At 54.2% G+C, this 20,427-nt stretch overlaps 1 protein-coding gene across 1 annotated transcript; it reads right to left on the bottom strand.

Annotated features, from left to right (window-relative positions):
- Positions 1-1,010: 1,010 nt before the first annotated feature.
- ADRA1D (adrenoceptor alpha 1D) lies at positions 1,011-19,953 on the bottom strand. Its single transcript, XM_072943860.1, has 2 exons — positions 18,533-19,953; positions 1,011-2,357 (listed from the first exon to the last, which is right to left on the bottom strand). Exons 1-2 carry the CDS (start codon positions 19,641-19,643, stop codon positions 1,756-1,758), a joined length of 1,713 nt encoding a protein of 570 aa, XP_072799961.1. The 5' UTR covers positions 19,644-19,953; the 3' UTR covers positions 1,011-1,755.
- Between the last annotated feature and the right edge of the window lie 474 nt (positions 19,954-20,427).

Genomic DNA, 20,427 nt, shown 5'->3' with positions numbered 1-20,427 from the left:
AGAACAGGGTCAGCAGCTCAGTGCTTTACTGACGATTAGATCTGGGTTGCTGGATGCCCTTGCTGTGGCACAGCCTCTCTGGGGGCTGTGTAGCACCCCCACCCTCTGAAGGCTCGGTCTGGTGTGGAGGGCACGGGAGAAGGCAGCTGTGTGCAGAGGGCCCTTTAGGCAGGAGTCAGGAGCTGAGGCTTGAACATCAGATAGATTTTGCTGACTGATCATCGAGCCTAGAAAAAGTACTGGGCAAACTGCTGACCCTGCCCGCCTCCACGCCAACTATTATCCACGACAGGGAGGTCCCCCCACTGAATCCTTCTGCTGACAGCCCCCTCCCCACCCTGCTCCCTTGTCCCCACTCTTGACCTCCTGTAGGCTCAGTTGCCCTGGCAGGTGGGAACCAAAGTTCGCCCTGCTCAGAGACCCTCCCCTGCTGTTGAATCTGCCTGTGAGCCCAGTGTTTAATCCTCACTGACCCTTACTTGGATGGATGGATGGATGGATGGATGTGGTTGATATTATCCAGCTGAGGACTGAACTACCTACAGTCTCTTGGGAATATGACAAGTGTTGGACATTTTACCCAAAACTAACAAGCATTCTTTCTAGGTAGATATCTCTCACTCACCATGTACTCCTGTCTACTTGGGCTGGTATATTTTTCATGTAATGTTTCACCTATTTAACTGATGGCCACCGTCCTCACTGAGGCCCTCAGAACAACACAGGTTCATCTGGGGAGACTGGCAAAGGGAAAATTTGTACTTATGATTACTGTTTGGTTGCCAAGACTGGTTGTATGAACTTTAAAAGCCAACCTGAGGCCTTTGGTTATGCTAGAAGTCCCAAAGGGCAGCAGCCATCAGTTAAAGAGACAGTTAGATTGAAACTAGAAAGGTGAACACAGACCCAATCTATTTTGTTGTGGTCGTTAGTACTTGAAGGATTTTAGGGAAAAAATGTAGTTCTTTATGGTTTGTATGCTAAAGAGGGACAGTTTGCACCGTTTGGACAAAATAGAAGTTCTCTGACCAATAAATATGTCTAAAAATGACAAAGCTCTCCCCATTTGATGGCTCTGGATCCCAGGGACAAACGGTGGGCACAGGCACAACGAACTATATACAGAGTGTAAACAGTAAGGCCCCTGGGGAGACATAATGGGGGCAGGGCTAGGTATGCAGGGAGGAGCCTCAACAGAGGGGAGTGGGCCCACTGGTTAATACAACAGGCTTCTAGCGCGGTCACCCAATCTGCCGCCAAAGCTTATGGGTGGCAGTGGCAGGTCCACTGGATTCTTCCAGTTGGCAGTAAGGAGAAATTGTGTCCGTTGAGAAGCCCCACTGAGTTTTCCCCTAGGGGAGGCATTGTGGGCAGCCAGGCAGGGCCTCTGTGTCCTTCCCTCCCCAGGAGGAGGGACAGGGCTGCCTGACCATACTTGGGGCCATCTATCCTGGGTTCAGGACATGGACAGGGCAGTGTTTCTCAAACAGAGATTGGAAGCAAAATGGCCCCAAGGAGCCCGCAGCCCCTACCTGGAAAGGGAACTGGGGGTATTTGTGTCCAGTCGGGGTGGGGGTGGGGGTTCCATCACTTTTCACCCTTTAAGGGCCCCACCCCCACCTCAGTTCCTCAGGGATGCAGGAGAGCAGATTTCCTGATCAGTTTCTGGGTCCCCGATTTTCACCGGCCTCTTGAACAAAGCCAGCCTCCCTCTCCATACCGTTCCTCCCACCGCTGACATACTCCCCAGGGTCCTTAAATATCAGTTTCCTGGAGATGGCTGTAGTCGGCCAATTTATAGGCCTGGCAGGTGGCGCCCTGGGCCACGTCTTGGGGGACGCCTAGGGACACAGTCTCCACCTCCGAGGGCAGGGCGCACGCGGCCTCTGCGCGGGGCGCGCTCCCGGCGCGGATCTTGTGCGACAGGCTGGAGACCTTGGCGCGCAGCTGGGTGGTGGGTTTCCGGAATGGCCCGAGCAGTCGCCACTCGCGGAAGGCACGGGGCGGCTTTCGACGGCCGACGACGGGGGCCTGCACCTCAGGTGTGCCCGGGGAGCTGGGGGCCGAGGGCGCGGTGAGGGCCAGCGGGGCGCAGGGCAGCGGGGCGCCCGGGCCAGGGGCGCAGGCGGGGCGCGGGCCGCCGTTCCAGGCCCGCCAGTGGCGGCCGGGGTCGCGCCAGAGCGGGCGGCGGCGCCGGCGGGGGCGGCACTGGCAGCGCAGGAGGCGGAGGAAGGCGCGCTTGAACTCGCGGCTGGAGCAGGGGTAGATGAGCGGGTTCACGCAGCTGTTGAAGTAGCCCAGCCAGAAGATAACCTTGAAGACGCCCTCCGAGGGCTTCAGCTGCGGGAACAGGGAGCCTGCGGGGAGCAGAGACGCTGGTGGTTAGATGCTCAGGGACAGGGGGCCCGGGCAGCCCTTGGGGCAGAGGGGCCACCCTCCCCACGCTACCCACCCCCCCACCCCTTTCACGGGCCCTGGCCAGTTATCACCTAGCGGCCCTCAAGCTCTCTCTCCTCCAGAAGTCCCGCACATAATTTGAGGGTGTCCATGAACTTGGATGAGGAAAAATAGTCACCTTCAGTTTTACTCACATTTATCTGAAATTGAGCATTTCCCTCCAATGGAAGCAACAGAGCAGAATTAGACACAAACCAAATGAAATCACTGTTTTGTAGCTCAAAACTGGTACAATATTGGCAGTTTCACATGGCTCAACTTAATAGTAGCAGCTGCCAAAGATATTTTTCTACCACATTCAGTGGTTGCAGATGTTTGGAAACACTGTCTCTGCTCCTCGCTATCTGGAAATGTCAGTCATTAGAACGCACCGCTAGATCTTGTGATTTAATGCCTTCACGTGGAAGCACATTTATTTCTAAATCCCAAATTTCACTTAAAATATTTGGACAAGGTTTTCAGTGAAATTGGTTTCATGTGCAACTCCTTTGTATTTTATTTTATGCATTTGAAAGAGTGACTGAGAAGGGCTCCAGAAGGGCTTCACCGGATGCCCGGGTAGTCCCTAGCACACAGAAGGTAAGAACTCCTGAGTGAAATGTTGACCAAGGCTTGCCCCGTGCCAGGCACTGTGCTGGGCTCACATCAAACATGGCCCTTCTCCCTCGGTAGCAATGCGGACCAAATATCATGGGAATGCGGCAGGGTGATGGTGATGGTGATGTTGGGGTAGGGGGCTTCCAGGGGTCTCAGAGGATGGACAAGAGCCAGGCAGGATGAGGAAGGTATCAGGGTATCAGGAATGGAAGGGACAGGTTGGCAAGAGGATAAAAGTCTGGGGCCCGAAGGATATGCTCAGAAAACTTCATTTGGGACAGATGTTCAAGGGCCTTAAATGCTGGGAAGTTTGGCTTTTATTTCGTGGGCAGTTAGGAGTCATGAATATTTGTAAGCAGGCAAGGGAGCTTAGAATTGAGCCTCCATAAACACAATGCCCATGGGCTGTTTGAATGCAGAACAGTGGGGCTGTCCCAGTGGAAGTGGGAAGCGGTCAGGGAAGGCTTCTGGGATGGCTTTGCAAGGAGGCAGAGTGCCAGGCAGGAGGGGTGGGGGGCACTTGGGTCTGAGCTGTGTCATGAAGACCCTCCTTCCCACAAACCTCTCCTCCGGCTTCCCCATCATGGCCCTGAAGGAGTCATGTCTCCAAAAGGCACTCAACACAAAGGCATCATCCAGGAAGCAAAGGCCACTCTCTCACCCTCACTCTCAGCAGCAGCAGGGGTCAGGGGTAGGGGGCAGGGGTGTCCCACCCCGGGCAAAAGTCGCAGGTGTCAGCCAGGCTGAGCAGGCCAGGGGGAGTGCTCCTTGACAAATCATGGGACTTGCTTTCTCTCTTTTTTTGTCCCCAGAGAAATAAGAGCAGGATCTCCTACTGGGGAGCAGAGGCACCACACCCCGTCTTTGACCTGGGGGCCCTTGCATATTACCCATCTCCCATCTGGTGGGAATTCCTGGTACTAAGGAACACTGTGGAGGAAGAGGGGTGTCAGGCAGCACTGCGTGGCACAGGCTTTTCAAATCTTGGTCACCCAGCCCTGAGCAGGTTATTTGGCCATCTAAGTCTCATTTTCCTTGTCTGTGAAATACAGACAACAGTATTTCTCTGGAAGGGATTTTGTGATGATTTATAAGTTTCAGGGTATAGGACTCAGCAAGTTTGTAATAAATACTGGAGTCTATTCACCTCCCCCCCCCCCTATTTCTCTGGCTTTTGGGAAAGGAGACCTTAGCCCTCGGTAGGGACTGTGTTCCCAGCTCTGGACAGTGGCCAGAAACAGAAGCCAAGACCTGGTGGGTTTAGGGGAGGCTGGGGCATCAGAGTATCTTACGGAGACAATTTCCCTTGGGAGAAGTGTTGGGCAGTTGTCCCTTGAATGTGGGGGACACCAGGTTGACCTCAGCCTCCAGGAAGGCAGCCTTCCGAACAGCATCCCTCAATGGCTGCAAAGTAAGACAGAGTGCTGAAAATAACTTCCTGACTCAGGCCACAATTCTTTTATATTTAGGCCAGGATGACAAATCAGTGGACTATGCTTTCAGCAGCGAGCCTGAAGCTGGCCAGAGGGCATTGTTATCAGCGTGGTTTTGATTCAGATTGGTGGGCAACGTGGCATATTGCAGTTTGCTCTGGGTCTTGTTGTAAATATTAACATTTTAACTTATGCTCAACCAACCTATACGGAAGCCTGCTGCCAGCTGAGAATTTCTTATACACAAAGGAGCTGGGATTCAAATTCAGCCTTTCAGCCCGAAGTTTTTCCTACTGTGTTCTGCTGAGGTTCTCTTACTTTGGGCTTTCCCAGAAGAAGACCCTTGAGACAAAGATTCAAATGCAAGTTGTTAATTTGGAAGGTAAATGAAATATCAGTAGTAAAGTGTGATGAAGAGAGGGAAGAGAAGGAAGCCAAGAAAAGGAGAGTTAGTTAGCAAGTTAGTCACTGCTGTGGGCAACTGGGATGCAATCGCACTAGGAGCTCTGGGAGACTGTGGGGAACAGGAACCTCAGAGTTATCGCAACAGTGGGGTGAGGGAGGCGGGGTATCTGTACTCCCATTCCTGTCAGTCAGCTGCTCCTCAGGGTGTTAATTTTGTACAATTTCTGCCTGCTGTATGGATGGACAATGAGGATTTTGCTGGTTAGAGAAAGCCTCAAGCAAAGAGACGCAGGCAGCTGCTGGGGTGGAAGGTGACCTGTTGGAGGGGGCTGTGTGGAGAGATGGGGGGAGTGGGGAGATGGTGGGGCACCAACAGCATCTGCCACAATTTTGTTTCATTTGCTCTCTGCCTTCTGTGCACAGACATCTTGCCTGGAAAATACAGACGTCTGTGTCTTGGGCTCCAGCTTCCAGAGGCAGCCGTTCCCAAGAGACTTTTACTGTGTTCCCTTCACATACAGCAGTTCTGAGCCTCACACCTACCTCCACCCAGAGTGCTGCAGTCTGCCTCCTCCACTTCCTTGCACCCCACCTCACTCTTTGCTGCCTGCCTGCCTGTCCCAACATTCTCTCAACTGCCCACAGCCTCCTTCAAGGATTTCTGGGTTAGGGGTGGGGAGATGGTGGGCACTTCCCTCTCCTTTGTCACGGATGAGGTGGGTAACTGCCTTAATGAGACAGGAGGGAAGGGAGCAGGGCACAACCATTAAAAGAATGACACAGCAATTGAGGAGAGGACATAAACTGGTTAGAACCAACTAGGCTCAAAATGGCAGAGGATTTGACTTCCCTTAAGCCTCATTACGTGCTCATTGTAATGTATTAGCCTGCTAAATGACACACCCACAGGTGCCATGACAGTCCCGAGGCTGACCATAGAAAGCCCAAGAGCAGGCAGGGACCCAATTCCAGGAAATCCCTGCCCCTTACCCCAAATAGTTGGAATAATCCTCCCACTTGTTAGCATATGAAATTACCCAGCCCATAAAAAAACGAAACACCCTTGCAGCCCAGGGCCTCTGCCTTTTGAGACGGCCCACACTCTGCCAGTGGGATGTGTATCTCCTAGGCCCCTCTCACTTTCCAAGATGATCCCATCTCCCGGGGCCACGGCTCTTGCCTTCTGAGGCAGCCCGCACTCTGTCCATGGAGTGTGTATCTTCCTGACTAAACTTGCTTTCACTTTACTCTGGCTCCTTCTTCAATTCTTTCCTGCATGAAGCCAGGGACCCTCACTTGGCAGGGTGCGTTCCAGGGACCATCCTCGGGCCCCCATTTCCCCTGCAACACTGAAACCCTTGAGGATGCTCGCAGGCATTATCCCTGCAACACTGAAACCCTTGAGGATGCTCGCAGGCATTATCCCTGCAACACTGCCCTGCTGTAGGGGCATCAGTGGACAAGCCCTTTCTCGGCAACTCCCAACTCTCTCCTCCTCCAGCTCCTCTGCGTTACGGCTTTTCAGGTTGGCCATCTGTTTCGCCTGTCTTGCCTTCTCATTCCGCTCCAGCTGCCTGGCACATGCCTCTGCCAGTCCTCGAAGCCCAACTACAGGAAAGCCTCAGTGGGGACGTGGGGCTCTGAGACAAGGCCCCTGCCTCCCAGTACCCGGCAGCCCCCTTCCTCTGCCTCAAGTCACCCCCCCCCCACTTTGTCCGCAGCCTTTCTTGCAGCGTAAAGTTCAGCTGTGCTAACTCATCTTGGCAGTTGTCACCAGAAACAGAGCCACTCACAGGACACCCTCCCTCAGCCTCCCACCATCCGGGCACCCAGCACCACCCCCTTGTTCTCCCTTCTCTTGTGAGTCCCGAGTCTCTTCTGTCTTCATGTGCATCAGCCACGTGGCCACACTGACTTCTCTTTGCCCTCTGGCCACAGCAGGCTCCAGTCTTGTCTGTGTGCTTTTTTACAGGGTCATCCTGTAAATCAACTGTACGTCAATAAAAAAACTGCAATGTTCACCACCCCATACTCCCCACCCCGGGACTCTATCCTTGGCCCTTGTCACCTTCTCCTGCACTAGCCAAGTAATTCTTCATTTTGTCTAGCATCTTTCTCCCTGCAGTCGGAGTCCATGGGGCAGGACTAGCGTCTGTTTCGCTTGGTGCTGTACTTTCACTGCCCAGAAGACCTCATGAGCACCCTGAACACACAGTAGGTCCTCAGTTTGCTGAGTGAGTCTCTCTTTTCTAATCTATATGTCCAACTGGTCACCACGTCTAGTGCATTCCATTTTCTCTCCAACAGGGTCCCTCCCTTCACCTGCTTCCTGAAACCTTTGCTTAGTCTGGCACCTCATTTTGTTTACATGGCCGTAAAAGCTCGCCAAGGGGTCCCTTGTCCTCTCTACTCTGCACACAGCTGCCAGAGAGTTACTGAAAAGAATGGTTTCTCTCCTTTCCCCTCTGAAAGCTGTTAGTGGCGTCTAATGGCTCCGAGGAATAAACCCAAATTTTCTCGTGTGGCATTCCAGTCTTTTTAGGACCCCGTGCTGTCTTCAGCTTATCTCCCTCCAAATTTGGCCACGCAGCCACAAGCATGTCTTCCCCCAGGGGCTGGGCTCCTTCCGCCTTCCTGCTTGGCCCCAACTTCTCCCAAGTGCTTCCTCCCACCTCTCCCTCCAGCCCAGGTCAGGTGTCCGCCCCCACCAAGCCTAAGTTAGGTGCCCTTTGACCCCTGCCTGCATTTTAACAAATACAATTTGTTACTGCTCTATCTACTCTCCTAGGCCCTAGGTTTCTTGAGGGCAGGGATGGGGTTAATGATTCTTTTCATCCCAGCCTCGAACACAAGTGCCTGACCCAGCGCAGGGGCTGTACAATGTCTGCTGAGTGAGGGAATAAGTGGTCTGGGTGGGTGTGGGTAGCCTCTCAAGTGAGGAGGAAGGAAATGGGAGCTCATGCTTACTTTCTGAGTGTTCAGGACCTACCAGCTGGTCAGGCTAAGGACAGACTTTTATACATAGACACAGCGTCCAGGGATGCCAAACATCACTGGTCAGCAGAGGAAGGACCTCTCCTCTGTCAGCAGGTAACCCCTCGCTATGGCTTGCTGGCTGGGCCAGGCTGGCCTAGACACTGGTGGGGAAACTAAAGGCAGCCTGTGAGGTTAGGGGGAGTGTTCGCAGCCTGATTACAGGCCACTCCCCTCTCCTAAGGAACGGCAGTGTCCTGGCCCAGGAGATGCTGCTGAGATGCTGAGTGAGGCTGGAGCTGGCCAATCTGGCCAAGCCTCGCTGAGGAGTGACAGTGTGGAAGCCAAGGGGCGGACGCTGTGATCAAGAGCACTCTTCTGCCCTTACCAGAGGGATCTTGTTCTTGGCAGAATATCAGAATTCACAGGCAGTCCTGCTCATAGCTTGCAGCCAACCTTGAAATATCAGGCTGCACCCCAGCCTTTCTCCTTTCCCACTCCCTCCATCACTGATTTTTCCACCCACAGGCAGCTACTTTCTCTAGCCAGAAAGAAACAGAGGGGTTAAAATGCCATGTTCTCTTGGGTATTCAGGTTTTTTCCAGCCAGCAGGGCTCAGAGAGAAGGAATTCCTAGCCCTAGACCTTCTTTCTCTCTCCCAGTTCTTCCAGCCACTCAGTGCTCTGACTCTGGAACACAACAGCACTTTCCCCAAGAGAGGCTGGGAAGCAGGGGACCTCTTTGCTATATTCTAAAGGGTCAGATGAGCCTCTCTGATAAGGCACATTTGAGCTGAGACCTGAATACCCTGTGAGGGAGTGAGTCATGCATCTCTCTGAAGAAAGAGAACTCCAGACAGAGGAAGGGGCTTGTGCAAAGGCCCTGGGGCTGCAGGATACCTGGCAAGTTGGAGGGCCACCAAGAAGTTAGGATTGCTGAAACAGGAAGGGGGAGGGAGAGAATGTAAGAGATAAGGCCATTTTTAGGCAGAAATAATCATGGAAGGCTGTCAGAAAGAGTTGACCTGAATAGGGTGCAGGTCTCAGATGGATTGTGAAGACATGGAGGGATCAGTTGAAGGTCCTGTGGGGCTAGCTGTGCCAAACCAGATCTCTTGAATTCCCTGCATTGCCAAGCTTCCATGCAGAGAGGAAACTGGTGGGTCCTTGGGCTCAAGATGGATAAGTTGCAGATCAGAAGTCCTTTGGTGCCTCCATGTTTGCCTTAGGATCCTTGACCTCTGTGGGGCTGACCTAGAACTACTTGCCTGGCCCTGGACACCTTCCATAGCTGCTGGGATTGGTGGGGAGGGGCAGTTCCCATAGCCACAGAGGCTGCCTGGTGGGGCCCAAGGCAGGGAGGTGAGTCACTGACCTGTCCAGTGTCCTACATGCGCCCCCCAATTCCCCCTCAGCTCTTTCTCCTCTTCTCCCTTCTTTCTTTCCACCTTCCCTCTCTCTCCTTTCTTTCCGCTCTTGTCACTTCTTAATTCATTTACTTCCTGATCTGCGGCCCTGAAATGGCCTCACCCCAAGTTCTGAGTGCCCAAGACCGAAGTCCCTGCCAAGTGGCCCTTGTGCTCAGCTGAATAAGACTCTGGTCTTAGCATGAACCCCTCAGCTCTGTAGCCACACTGACAAATGGCTCCTGAGTCTGGGCAGATCAGTGCTTTTACCAGAGGTGAGAAGGTGGCCAGACAGGGCTCACTCTGTCCAGGAGTCCAAGCACTGAGCTGCTGGGGCACTGCCCACTAGGAAGCCAGGCTAATGTTCTGCAGGGTCACCACCTGCAGAGTGAGGGCAGGCAAATCTCCAGCATTCAAGGAGCCCCTTTTTAGTGGGCACACAGCTCACAAAGCAGGATGAGGCAGGGCTCAGGTGGGGTCAGAGACGGACTCAGGAACTCAGAGACTTTCCCATGAGGAGGGGGCTCAAGGGCTCTGGGGGTCCATGAGAAGATCAAGCCACGCAGGACATGGTCCTGTCCCGTGGCACTGCTCAGGGCCCTTGTGGCCAGGACCTGGGGCAGAAGGGAGCCGGGAACGGACCCTGGTGAAGGCGTGCAGGCACCGAAGCATTTTGTGAGATTTGAAGCTTAAAACTGACCTTTAACCCTGGCTCCAGCCTGACCTCTGACCTCTGACCCAGGCAGGAAGTAACAAGGACTTTAGAGCCAGAGTGCTTGGGTTCCAAACCCAGCTCTGACATCTAGGCTTAAGATTAACACCAGAATATTTTTTAAAGACCTAAGTAGCAAGGGATATTCTTGCAAGAAGGTGGAAAGGAAGAAAGATTACAGTGAGAAGACGGGAACAGAGTGAGGGTGAAGGGGCTACAGGTCGAGGGTGAATCATTTTTAAGAGGTGTTGTGGACACATCTCTGTGCTGTGTGAGCGGGCAGGGGAGAGGTGGAGATAAGGAGGGCCGAGCAGTCACTGACAGAGTAAAACCCCTTAGGAAGGAAAGAGAGTTGAGAGAGATCTGAGCCGACAGGGAAACTGCAGGACTTCTGGCACATGGGGGCTGCCCCGAGGAGGAGGCCTGGCTATGGAAAGGGTGATTTTTTTTTATTTTAGCGAGTGCTCATCTAGACACCAGTTTGCATTGGTTCACAAGAACTGATTGTTAAATTTTCAGGAACTCTGCAAGCCAGCTGACGTCTCTTTGGTAGCCTGAAACTGACCGTGGTGGGAATATTTGCATCATGGAAATGGGCAGATGCTATAAATTAGCCCCTACTCCACACCAAGTTTTATACATTTAGCAGCACACACTGTGAACCACATGGAGGAACGGCCAGATTCAGGGGTTGGGGTTCACAGAAGTAGATGGAGGCGAGGCAGTTACAGACGGCAAGAGAGGGTAAGGTGGTGGATTATGACACTAGTTGGGGGGGGTGCTAACTGACCAGAAGACAAGGGGAGGGGCAGGGATGAGAAGGCTTGGTCAAGGTTGGGGTCAGTGAGCAGGTATGACTGGAACCAAGGAGTAGATGGACTTGCGTGGCAGAGATTCACTGAGGATTTGGGAGGACATAGATGAAGGTGGGCACATGGGCCACGGCACGACCCTGGGAGGAAGGGTGGAGGGGGAAGTCAGGGTCAGCATGGGTCAGCATGGGTCAGCCTCAGGACAGTGGAGTCACACCAGTGACTACGGCAGAGATGAGAGTGGGGGCGAAAGCATGTGACCCCAGTATCCTGGACTTTAATGAATGAGGCAGAGCGATCAACAGTTCATTAGATGTTTGTGACAAACATCTGAGCAGGATTTGGGCAGAGGACAAGACCCTTAGGGGAGGAAGGATCTGTGCTCGTCTGACGACGGAAGTCCACCACTATCAGTGGTATATTTTTCTTTTATGCCCCACCATCCCCCCAATTTTTTTTCCTAGCTCTGTCCATGAGTCAGTGGCCAACTTAGTATCAATGCACAGCCAAGAGCTCAGATGGTGGTCTTTAAATTTTCATTTTCCACTAAAAGAGACCACTTTAGAGAAACAGTCCAGGGCAACAAAAAGTACAAGCTGAGCCTGAAACATCTCATGAGACCAGAAAGCTCAAGACTCTGGGTTGTGCCAAAGGCCCCAGGAGCCAGCGTGAAAGGTCACTCATTGGCCAACCCCTCAAAATGATCGATGTCTGTAATGTGTGACAGATTTAAAAATCACTTCATCACGTACTAAAAAAACCCCTATTGGTCCCCTTTGGAAAGACTGCTAGGAAATTGACTCTTCTCTTGATAAAGGGGAGTACTGAGCAGTTCTGCTTTTTTTATACAGATGTTATTTCAAGTGACCAAATAGCCAGTGGCGAACTGTTTTTAGAATTTTTAGTCTACAAATGCGGGAGGAATGACAGAATTTGGATATCACCACTTTTTAAAGTGATATAATGGGTCCAGGCCATGGTTAATGGCTGCTAAAACCAGCAGGTGAAAGGCTGACGGGACATTTTATCGTGGACAGATGAGGCTGATCACGTCTGAACCCCTGATCAATCTTAACATCACGAAAGGGAAGAATTCTTGCCCTAAGCACTGAACTTGAATGTGATCAAGCCAGTTTACAGGAAGTACAGGGAACATGGGGACACATTAAATGGCACTATAGAGATGCAAACTGCGGACTGGTGGCAACTCCTTCAAGACAGACAATCTGGTTTCTTGACCAAATGGTTGAAAAGGAAAATTTGGGGAAGGGGAATCATCAATCAAAGAAACTGAGGAGGCAATTCAGTTGCATGCAATATACGTGCCTTTTTTGGACCATGATTCAAACAAATAAACTAAAAATGTGTAAGGCAATCAGCAACTATTCAACATTAAGATATTTGATAATATTAATCAATTATTTTTATGTGTTATAATGGACTGTGGTTTTTTTTTTAAGTTCTAGAAATACATACTGTGGAATTTACAGATGAGCTGATAGGGTGTCCAGGATTTTCTTCAAAATAATAAGCAAGTGAAAAGTGAGTGGGGACTGGAATGAACCAAGCCTTGGGTTGATAGCAGTTGAAGCTGGAGGTACCCAGGGGCCATCACACTGTTCTACCTACTTATGTATGTGTTTGAAACTATCCATGATTTTTTTAAAAAGAAAAAAAAACCCTAGTTCATTGCTTGTTCATAATAATCACTAAATTAATGTTAGCTGTTATGCTTAAAAAAATTTTAGGTCACATAAATGAGGTGGGGCACACTCAGTGCATCGCTAGGGAGAGGGGGTCCTGCTTCACACAGAGGGTGGTATGCTAAGTGAAATACGCCAGTCACAGAAGGACTGCAGGATTCCACTTCTAGGAGGTATCTGAAATAGTCAAAGTCAAAGAATCAAATGGTGGAATGCTGGGGGCTGGGGGCTGGGGGAAGGGAGGACCGGGGAGTTGCTAATAGCGGGCATAAAGCAAGATGAAGAAATTCTGGACAGCCTCGTGCCTACAGTGACCGATCCTGTGCACTTAAACATTTGTCAAGAGGGTACATCGCATGTTAACTGTTCTTACCACGGTGATACCACTGCTACCACTACTGCTGCTACAATCGAGGGCTGTGCTTTGTCACCCAGATCCTTGGAGTGGCAGGGTGTGACGAGGCTGTGGGTTCTGCCACTCTTTCCCTCTGCACACACACATTGACTGAGCACCAACCATGTGCCAGATGCCACAAAGGCACAGATAGAAGATGTAATGCCAGCCTCTTCTTTAGGCTTTTGGGCACAGTAACGCCGCCACCGAGGACCTGCTGCGACGCATGCCCCGCCTCTCTCCCTGCATCTGGGGATGCACACCCTGAATGCACCCTCCACACCCGCCTGCCAAAGTGTGCTTTCCAGTCTAGACACCAATTCCTCAACCTCCTCTTGCCTCCTCCCGCCTTTTCTCCTTCTCTCCCTTTCTCACTGTCACCTGCGCGCTCTCCCTCTCTCATTAAGCATAAGATACTGACAGTCAGGTTTACAGTACGTACTTTTTATAAGCACAGACGGATGATGTTACATGTGTATACACCGATGTAGCTACCACTCAGACCGGGACAGAGAATGTTCCCAGCCCTTCAGAAGGTTTCTTGGCCCTCTTTTCTAGGCAATACCCTCCGTTCCCATGACACACTCACACACGTCGCCGTTGTCTTGATTTTTATCACCATTGCTTTGCTTTGCCTGTTTTTGAACTTCAGATACACAGAATCATATGGTACCTATGCTTTTAATTTCAGATCTGGTTCATTTTGCCCAGCATACTGTCTGTGAAATTCATCCACATTGTTGTGGACATTGAGTTTGTTAATTTTCCTGGTCGGGCAGTAGTCCAGTCGATGAATACACCGTGATTTATTTATCCATTGTCATGTTATTGGCATCATCTTGTGATCCCTCTTCTCATAGACTTCACATTTCAGGTCCCCCAAACCACAGGACACCCCCAAATACCTCCACTCCTCCATGCCTACGTATGTAGCGTTTCCTCTGCCCTTACAGGTAACAGCATGTGTGAGAATGCTGATGACCACAGTCCACTGTGACAAAGCTAAACGCAGAGTGTTTGGGGAGCACGAATAAGCACCTGGCTAAACCCGGGGCTGTTCAGGGAGGCACCATTATCACAGGGCCTAGATTGATAGTACAGGACGTAGGACAGATGGCGGGGAGTGGGGGCCTGAAACCCTGGCTGGAGTGCCCTTGTCCTGGGACTTCTATCACCTGCACATCTTGACATGTATTTGGAAGGGGCCCGTGGGCTCTGAGCCTCTGAGCCTCTGAGGCTGTTCTGTGTGACCCACACGTTCCGGAGGCTGACTCAGAGGCCGGTGAGGCTCAGTGACCCACCCAGCAAAAGAGAGTTGGGAGTGCAAGCTGGAGGTCTGCCTGTGGTCACTAGGAATGACAGGGCTGGGGCTGTCCTGTGTGTGTGTGTGTAGGTCTCAGTGGACAGGTTACCTCTGGGCATGGCTGGGGCACTTGCCAGGCAGGCCAAAGCCAGACTCAGTGAGGTACTGCTGCTATGTAAACATCAAGGGAGACGTAGCCCCTGGAGGGGCCTGGGAGGGGAAGGGAGCCCTGCAGGAGCTGGTGCTGCCCTCCCCAGCTCGCTGCTCGAGTCTCAGGGCAGTCATGTGGTGTCTCAGGCTCATGGAGACACCGTGCCTGCCTCCACTTACCCCGCAGGTGCTCCTCACAGAGAAACAGAGATGTGGGGGATGACCCCCAGTCCCTCTCTGGGCCCTGAAGGATTTTAGGTGCCCCAAGTCTGGGTGCCAGTCTTTCCTGCCCAGCATCTTGGGCCCCAGAGGCCCCAAGGCTCAGCACACCTCATCTGTGTCCCTCTCTGCTGCAGCTCTGGCTTGACTGGCATTTCAGGTTTATAGTTGATGGTTCAGGACCCTGTGCCAGTGTCCCTCTGGGTCCCTGGGCCCCCTTCCTAAGGCTCTCAGTATCCTCTGACCTTTGGGGGCTGCTCACTGGCTATGCGGTGGCTGGGGCTCCACCCTCCGCTTGGAGTGTGTGGGGGTGTTGGGGGGCACCTTGGGTCTGCTCGACAATCCCCAGATTGTGGCCCTACTGAGTGCCTTCATGGGAACTAGGGCCTGGGAGGAGGGAGGTACCACTCTGCCTGTCTGCCCCCTTTTTTGCCTCCTGGTTCTTTCAAAATGGGTGCTCCCCAAAGCTCCTTCCCCAGCCCTCTCTTCTCTTTGTTCCTCTGTCCTCTTCCTGGGAGACTGTACCCCACACTCCTGCTTCTGCAACTGTATCCATCCCTGGCCCCCTTATCTAAGTTCCCAACATCTTTCACCTGTAAGCACCTACTGGTACCTCCCATCAAAATATGCCAGTCCCTTGCATTCCACATTTCCCCTCAAAAAGTTGCTGCTCAGAATGATCCCTATTCCTCCAAAGATGCCTCTCTCCTCCCAGACCTGGGCCCAGAGCTGGGGGGGGGAGGGTGTGTCAGGACCTCCTGGTCCCCTCTCCCTCCTGCACAGCCCTCAGGCCGCTCCTGCATCCACCACAGCCTCTGCCCTCCCGTCTTGCTGCTGCCCTCACCCTCTGAGCCCCATCACGGCAGATCCGAATACTCCGTGTCCCTGCTTGGGCTCTGTCCTGCTTGCTCATTACTGCCAGATTCCACTCAGTCAGTGGCCCTGGGCTTGGTTCCAGGATGCGGTGAGATGCCCTGGGAGGCTGGGCACAGCACAGACTGGTAGGAAGGAGGAGGCAGGGCGGGGTGTTCCCACGCCGGGTGAGGAGCAGCAGCGATGGAGGGACTGAGAAAGAGCAGCATGTGCCGCAAGGGCAGAGGCCATGGGCGGTTAGGGATGACTTTCTGAAAGAGGGAGACACGGGCTCTCAACCTCAAAGACCAGTAGCCTTTTGTGGTGTTGATTGTAACCATGAAAAACTGGAAAAGCTGAGCAGGAGACTGCATCAACACACCCTGGAACACGCGTGAACGGAACACTGGCTGCTGCTGGAACGAACTAGAATGGACAAACCTCCACGACAAAACGCTGGGTGGAAAAGGCAATGTGAAGACTGATATGTGTGGCGTGGTGCCATTTGTAGAGATCTGAAGGTCACACTGAACAATACCGTTTATTATTATGGATTCAGGTGTTTGTGGTAAGAGAATAAACCGACGTGTGGGAGTGATAAACACTGGATTTGCCTCTCAGGAGGGAGAGAGAAAATGACAAAAGGACAGGAGGAGGGGACTCCGTTGTGTCTGTGCTCTATTTCTTTGAAAAGAGGGAGAAAAGAATCTGAGGCCGATATGGTGAAATGTTATCATCTGTTCAATATGGGTGATTAAAGATAGATGGACAAGTGATATATTATTTTCTCCTTCTCTGGACATTATTCTGTAACTCAAATTTTTAAAAGAAGTTAAAAGAATATAATAGGAAGTGGTGGCATGCTATACCCTCCTCGATCATTCCCGACACGGGGCCGGGGTGAACCAGGGAGCAGGGAGGCGGCTGAGGGCCCCTGGAACAGGTCACAGCTGGGGTTGGTGGGTGGGGAAAGGAACCTGGGTGGTAGGCTCTAGATCCTGGGTGCGTGGGTTTCTAAAGAAGTGGACACACCGACTTTCTCCTGCCTGCCTATTGGCCACCTCCTGCTCCACCCGTCCCCCCTCCTCCCCCAGCAGCCTCTGGCTGGCTGATTTTCAAGTTGGTGATTTATTTCATTCCTTACCATGTATTTATGGAGCATCTGCTATAAAAGCAACAGCTCAGACTGCACTCACCATGTACCAGAATTATACTCACACATAGTATCTCCCTGAGGTCTCACCCCAGCCCTGCAGGTGGGTATGACTACCATCACTGCCATCCCTATCTTACAGATGAGGAGACAGAGGCAGAGAGGCTCAGGGATTTGCCAGAAGTTACACAACTAGGAAGGGGTGGAGCTGGGACTTGAACCCAGGCTCTGGCACCAGAGGCTGTGGTCCTCTCGGCTATGCTCTGTTGCTCCTCATGTGCCGGGCACCGTGCTGGGCACTGGTAACGACATAGCTGATCCAGCCCTGCCCTCACAGAGCTGCCGGGTCAGTGGGGGGAATCACACACCAAATTAAGCAACATATACATGTGATGACAGTTAAGGAGCCAGTAAAAGAAAACTTCGTGCCAGAGGGAGAGAATACAAAATACATACTGAAATTGAAGGAAGAGAAGAGGGAAGGCCGCTTTGAAGTGGGGACATTTATACTGAGACTTACAGGATGGGGAGGTAGCCAGGAGGAGCTGGGGAGGGCGGGCCAGACAAAGGGAAGAGCAAGTGCAAGGGCATGAGCTTGGCGTTGGCAAGAAACCAGAAGAGGGTCAGAAGGGCCTGTGCGTGCAGTGAGCAAGGGGCAGGTGGCAAAGCCATGGGGTCAGACGGGAGGTGGCCCATCACTCAGGCCCTTCCTTACAGGAGGGGGACCACATGTCACAGTTCTGGTCTGTGCCTGCTGTCCCAGTGTAAAGATTCATAATGTCTCATTTGGGTCCGGACATAACAAACTCGATGGCCACCCTATCGCAGGTCGTGGTGCAGAGTTCGGATTTTGCTCCCAGGACAGTAGAAAAGCATTGAGGGGTTTTAGAAGAGAGCGACACTTGAATTTATAATGCATAAAGGTCACTCTGACTCCTGTGTGGAGAGGGCCTGCAGGGAGCAGGAGGAGGCCACTGTCTCTGTCCTGACTCAGCTGCAGTGTGGAAGGAGCAAGGCCTGGGAAAGGCAGGGAGATCCGGTTTCGGCCAACTGAAGTCGCAGCCGTGGGTGAAGTGACTCCGGGCAAACGCATCCCCAGAGCTGCTGTTCCCCTTGTCCTTCCTGTGCCTACTCAGTCCCAAGGCTCCCAGGAGGGGCCTTAAGGAGTGGGAAGAAGCCCCTGAGGGCAGCTGTCCACCTCTCAGGACTACAGGGAAGCTGGTGAAAGAAATAGCCAAGTTCTCTGGAAGGGGTAAAGGCCTCAGTAAATTTAAAAATCGACGACGAACAATATTAACTTTCCATTTGATAGAATGCCCTTTCCCTTTCCTTCTCAGCCCCACACAGCCCCCCACCGCCAAGAGGAGATTTCAGAAGTGAGAGCCCAGGGGGCATTCACAGATACCAGCTAGGGAGGGTCTCCCAGGGAGGCCAGCTTCCAAACCGAATGGGTGCTGGGAGAAAGCAGGTGGCTTCCGGTGCCTGCTGATGTGCACGCTGACTGGCCCACGAATGAAGGTAGGCCCACTCACCCTGGCACCACCTCTGGGGGTTGGCATTTGTATCTGGGGGTACAGGGAAGGGGGATATGTGGACAAGCACATACACTGCTCACAGCATGCTACGGGCAGATGCCAGCACAGATTTCCAGTTACCTTTTATATTTAGAGGAGGTGGGAGCAGAAAACAAGCGAAGAGCTTGTAATGGCAGTGAAGAGTGGGAAGGCCAGGAAAGTTAGAAGTCCATAAAACAAATCCTGCAAGCATGAGGAGCCTCTCAGTTGTCTTCCTGCAAAACAGCACATGCGCGCATGCCTAAGAGACCAGGCAGGTTATCAAGTAAACCTTCGCTCAGGTGGAGAGTCACCCTCCACTTGGGAGGGCCATCCGAGTCCGGTGCCAGGAAGGGACAGCCACAGGCTCAGGGTGGAAGGGAAGAGGCTGATGGGAGAAGGGTCACTCACCCAGTGGCAGGACGAAGAAAAAGGGGAACCAGCAGAGCACAAAGACTCCCACGACGATGGCCAGAGTCTTGGCCGCCTTCTTCTCGCGGGAGAACTTGAGCAGGCGCACGGACAGTGAGCTGCGGAAGGTGTGGCCCTTGGCGCTGCGCCTCCTGCCACGGGCCGCGTCCGAGCCGGTGCTTGCGCTGCGACAGTGGATGCGCAGCACCACCTCCGAGGCCTTGCCCCGCTCGCGCTTGACACCAGCCTCCAGGCTGCGCGTGGTGCTTCGCGCAACCACGTACACGCGGCAGTACATGACCACGATGACGGCCATGGGCAGGTAGAAAGAGCACAGGGAGGAGAAGACGGCGTAGCCCGCCTCCTCCGTGATGCCGCAGAAGCGCTCGTCCGGGGGCACCGGCTCCTTCCAGCCCAGCAGCGGCCCCACGGATACCACGAGGGCTATGGCCCAGAGCAGCGCCAGGATGGCGGCCGCCTTGCGCTCGGTCATGATGGAGGGGTACTTGAGCGAGTGGCGCACGCCCACGTACCGGTCCACCGAGATGGTGCAGAGGCTGAGGATGGAGGCTGTGCAGCAGAGCACGTCCACGGCGGCCCACACGTCGCAGAAAGCCCGGCCGAAGGCCCAGAAGCCCAGGACCTCCATGGTGGCTGAGAAGGGGAGCACCGTGGTGCTCAGCAGCAGGTCGGCCACGGCCAGATTCACAATGAAATAGTTGGTGACCGTCTGTAAATGGCGGTTGCAGGCCACGGAGAGGATGACCAGCAGGTTGCCTGCCACCGCGGTGAGGATGAAGGCGGCCAGGAAGACTCCCACGCCCACGCCCTGCGCACTCACCACCAGCCCCCCGACGGCCGCCGTGCCGTTCACCTCGCCGCCAGCGCCGGCGCCCCCCGGCTCCCCCGCGGAGCTCCTGTTGTCTTCGCCGCTGTCCGCGCCCACCACGCCGCCGCCGCCCGCGGTCCCCCGCACGCCGTCCACTGCCGGGCCCTCCGAGACGGCTGACCCGCCCGCGCCACCCCCGCCGCCGCCCGCGCTGGAGCTCCTGGCGCTGCTGTCCGAGCGGGATCCCTCGAAACTGACGCTCAGGAGGTCGCGGAAAGTCATCTCAGCGCGTGGCCGTCGGGGGCCGGGCCCGGGCGCAGGACGAGCGACTGTTAGGGCGGGGGGTCACCGGGCATAGTTGCGGGGCTCTGGCTCTAGTTTGGCGCGCCGGTCCCGTCAGGATCCTGCCCCAGTTCCTGTGACGTGGAGCGCAGCTGCCCTCGAGTACAACGGGGTCGGCGGGGCCGGCGACCGGGGCTCCCCGAGGCCGGCCGCGGAGTGGGACCCAAGGGCCGGGGCCGCCGACGCGCGCCGTTCTCTGAGCGCGCCTAGGCGGCCGGGCGGCGCAGGCTGCGGCCACTGCGGCGCTCACTACTGGGCGCGGGGGGCGGGACGGAGGAGGTGCAGCGCTGGGGAGGAGGCGGGGAGGGGGCGGCCGGCGCCGAGGGACCTGGCGCCACACTTGCCGGAAGAAGGGGCTCTGTGCTTTGGAAGAGCCAGCGTCCCGGGGTCCCCAGGGGCGGCTGCGCAGGCGCGCGCTTCGACCCCGCAGCAGCAACCCCCGCCGCACCGCGGGTGCCCACGTCCGCCCTCTCGCCTCGCGGTCCGCTCCCGGCTCCCTCCCCCAGCCCTCCTGGGTCTCCTCCCCCTTTCTCCTCAGCTGCGTCTCCCTGCCTCCCGCCCTTTTCCCCAGCGTCTCGGGCCACTCGCTGGTGCCCTTGGGCGCACCGAGCGTAGAAGGTGCGATGCTCGAGTTCCCCAGACTCACGGCTCCGGCCGCCAGAGAGCAGCAAGCGCGTGGAGTCTGCAGACTGCGGACTGGACCGCGCCATGCCGCGCCGGGTCG

Source organism: Vicugna pacos, chromosome 19 (genome assembly GCF_048564905.1).
Source record: "Vicugna pacos chromosome 19, VicPac4, whole genome shotgun sequence".
NCBI classification, from domain to species: Eukaryota; Metazoa; Chordata; class Mammalia; order Artiodactyla; family Camelidae; genus Vicugna; species Vicugna pacos.
This window is presented reverse-complemented; position numbering and strand designations above follow the sequence as displayed.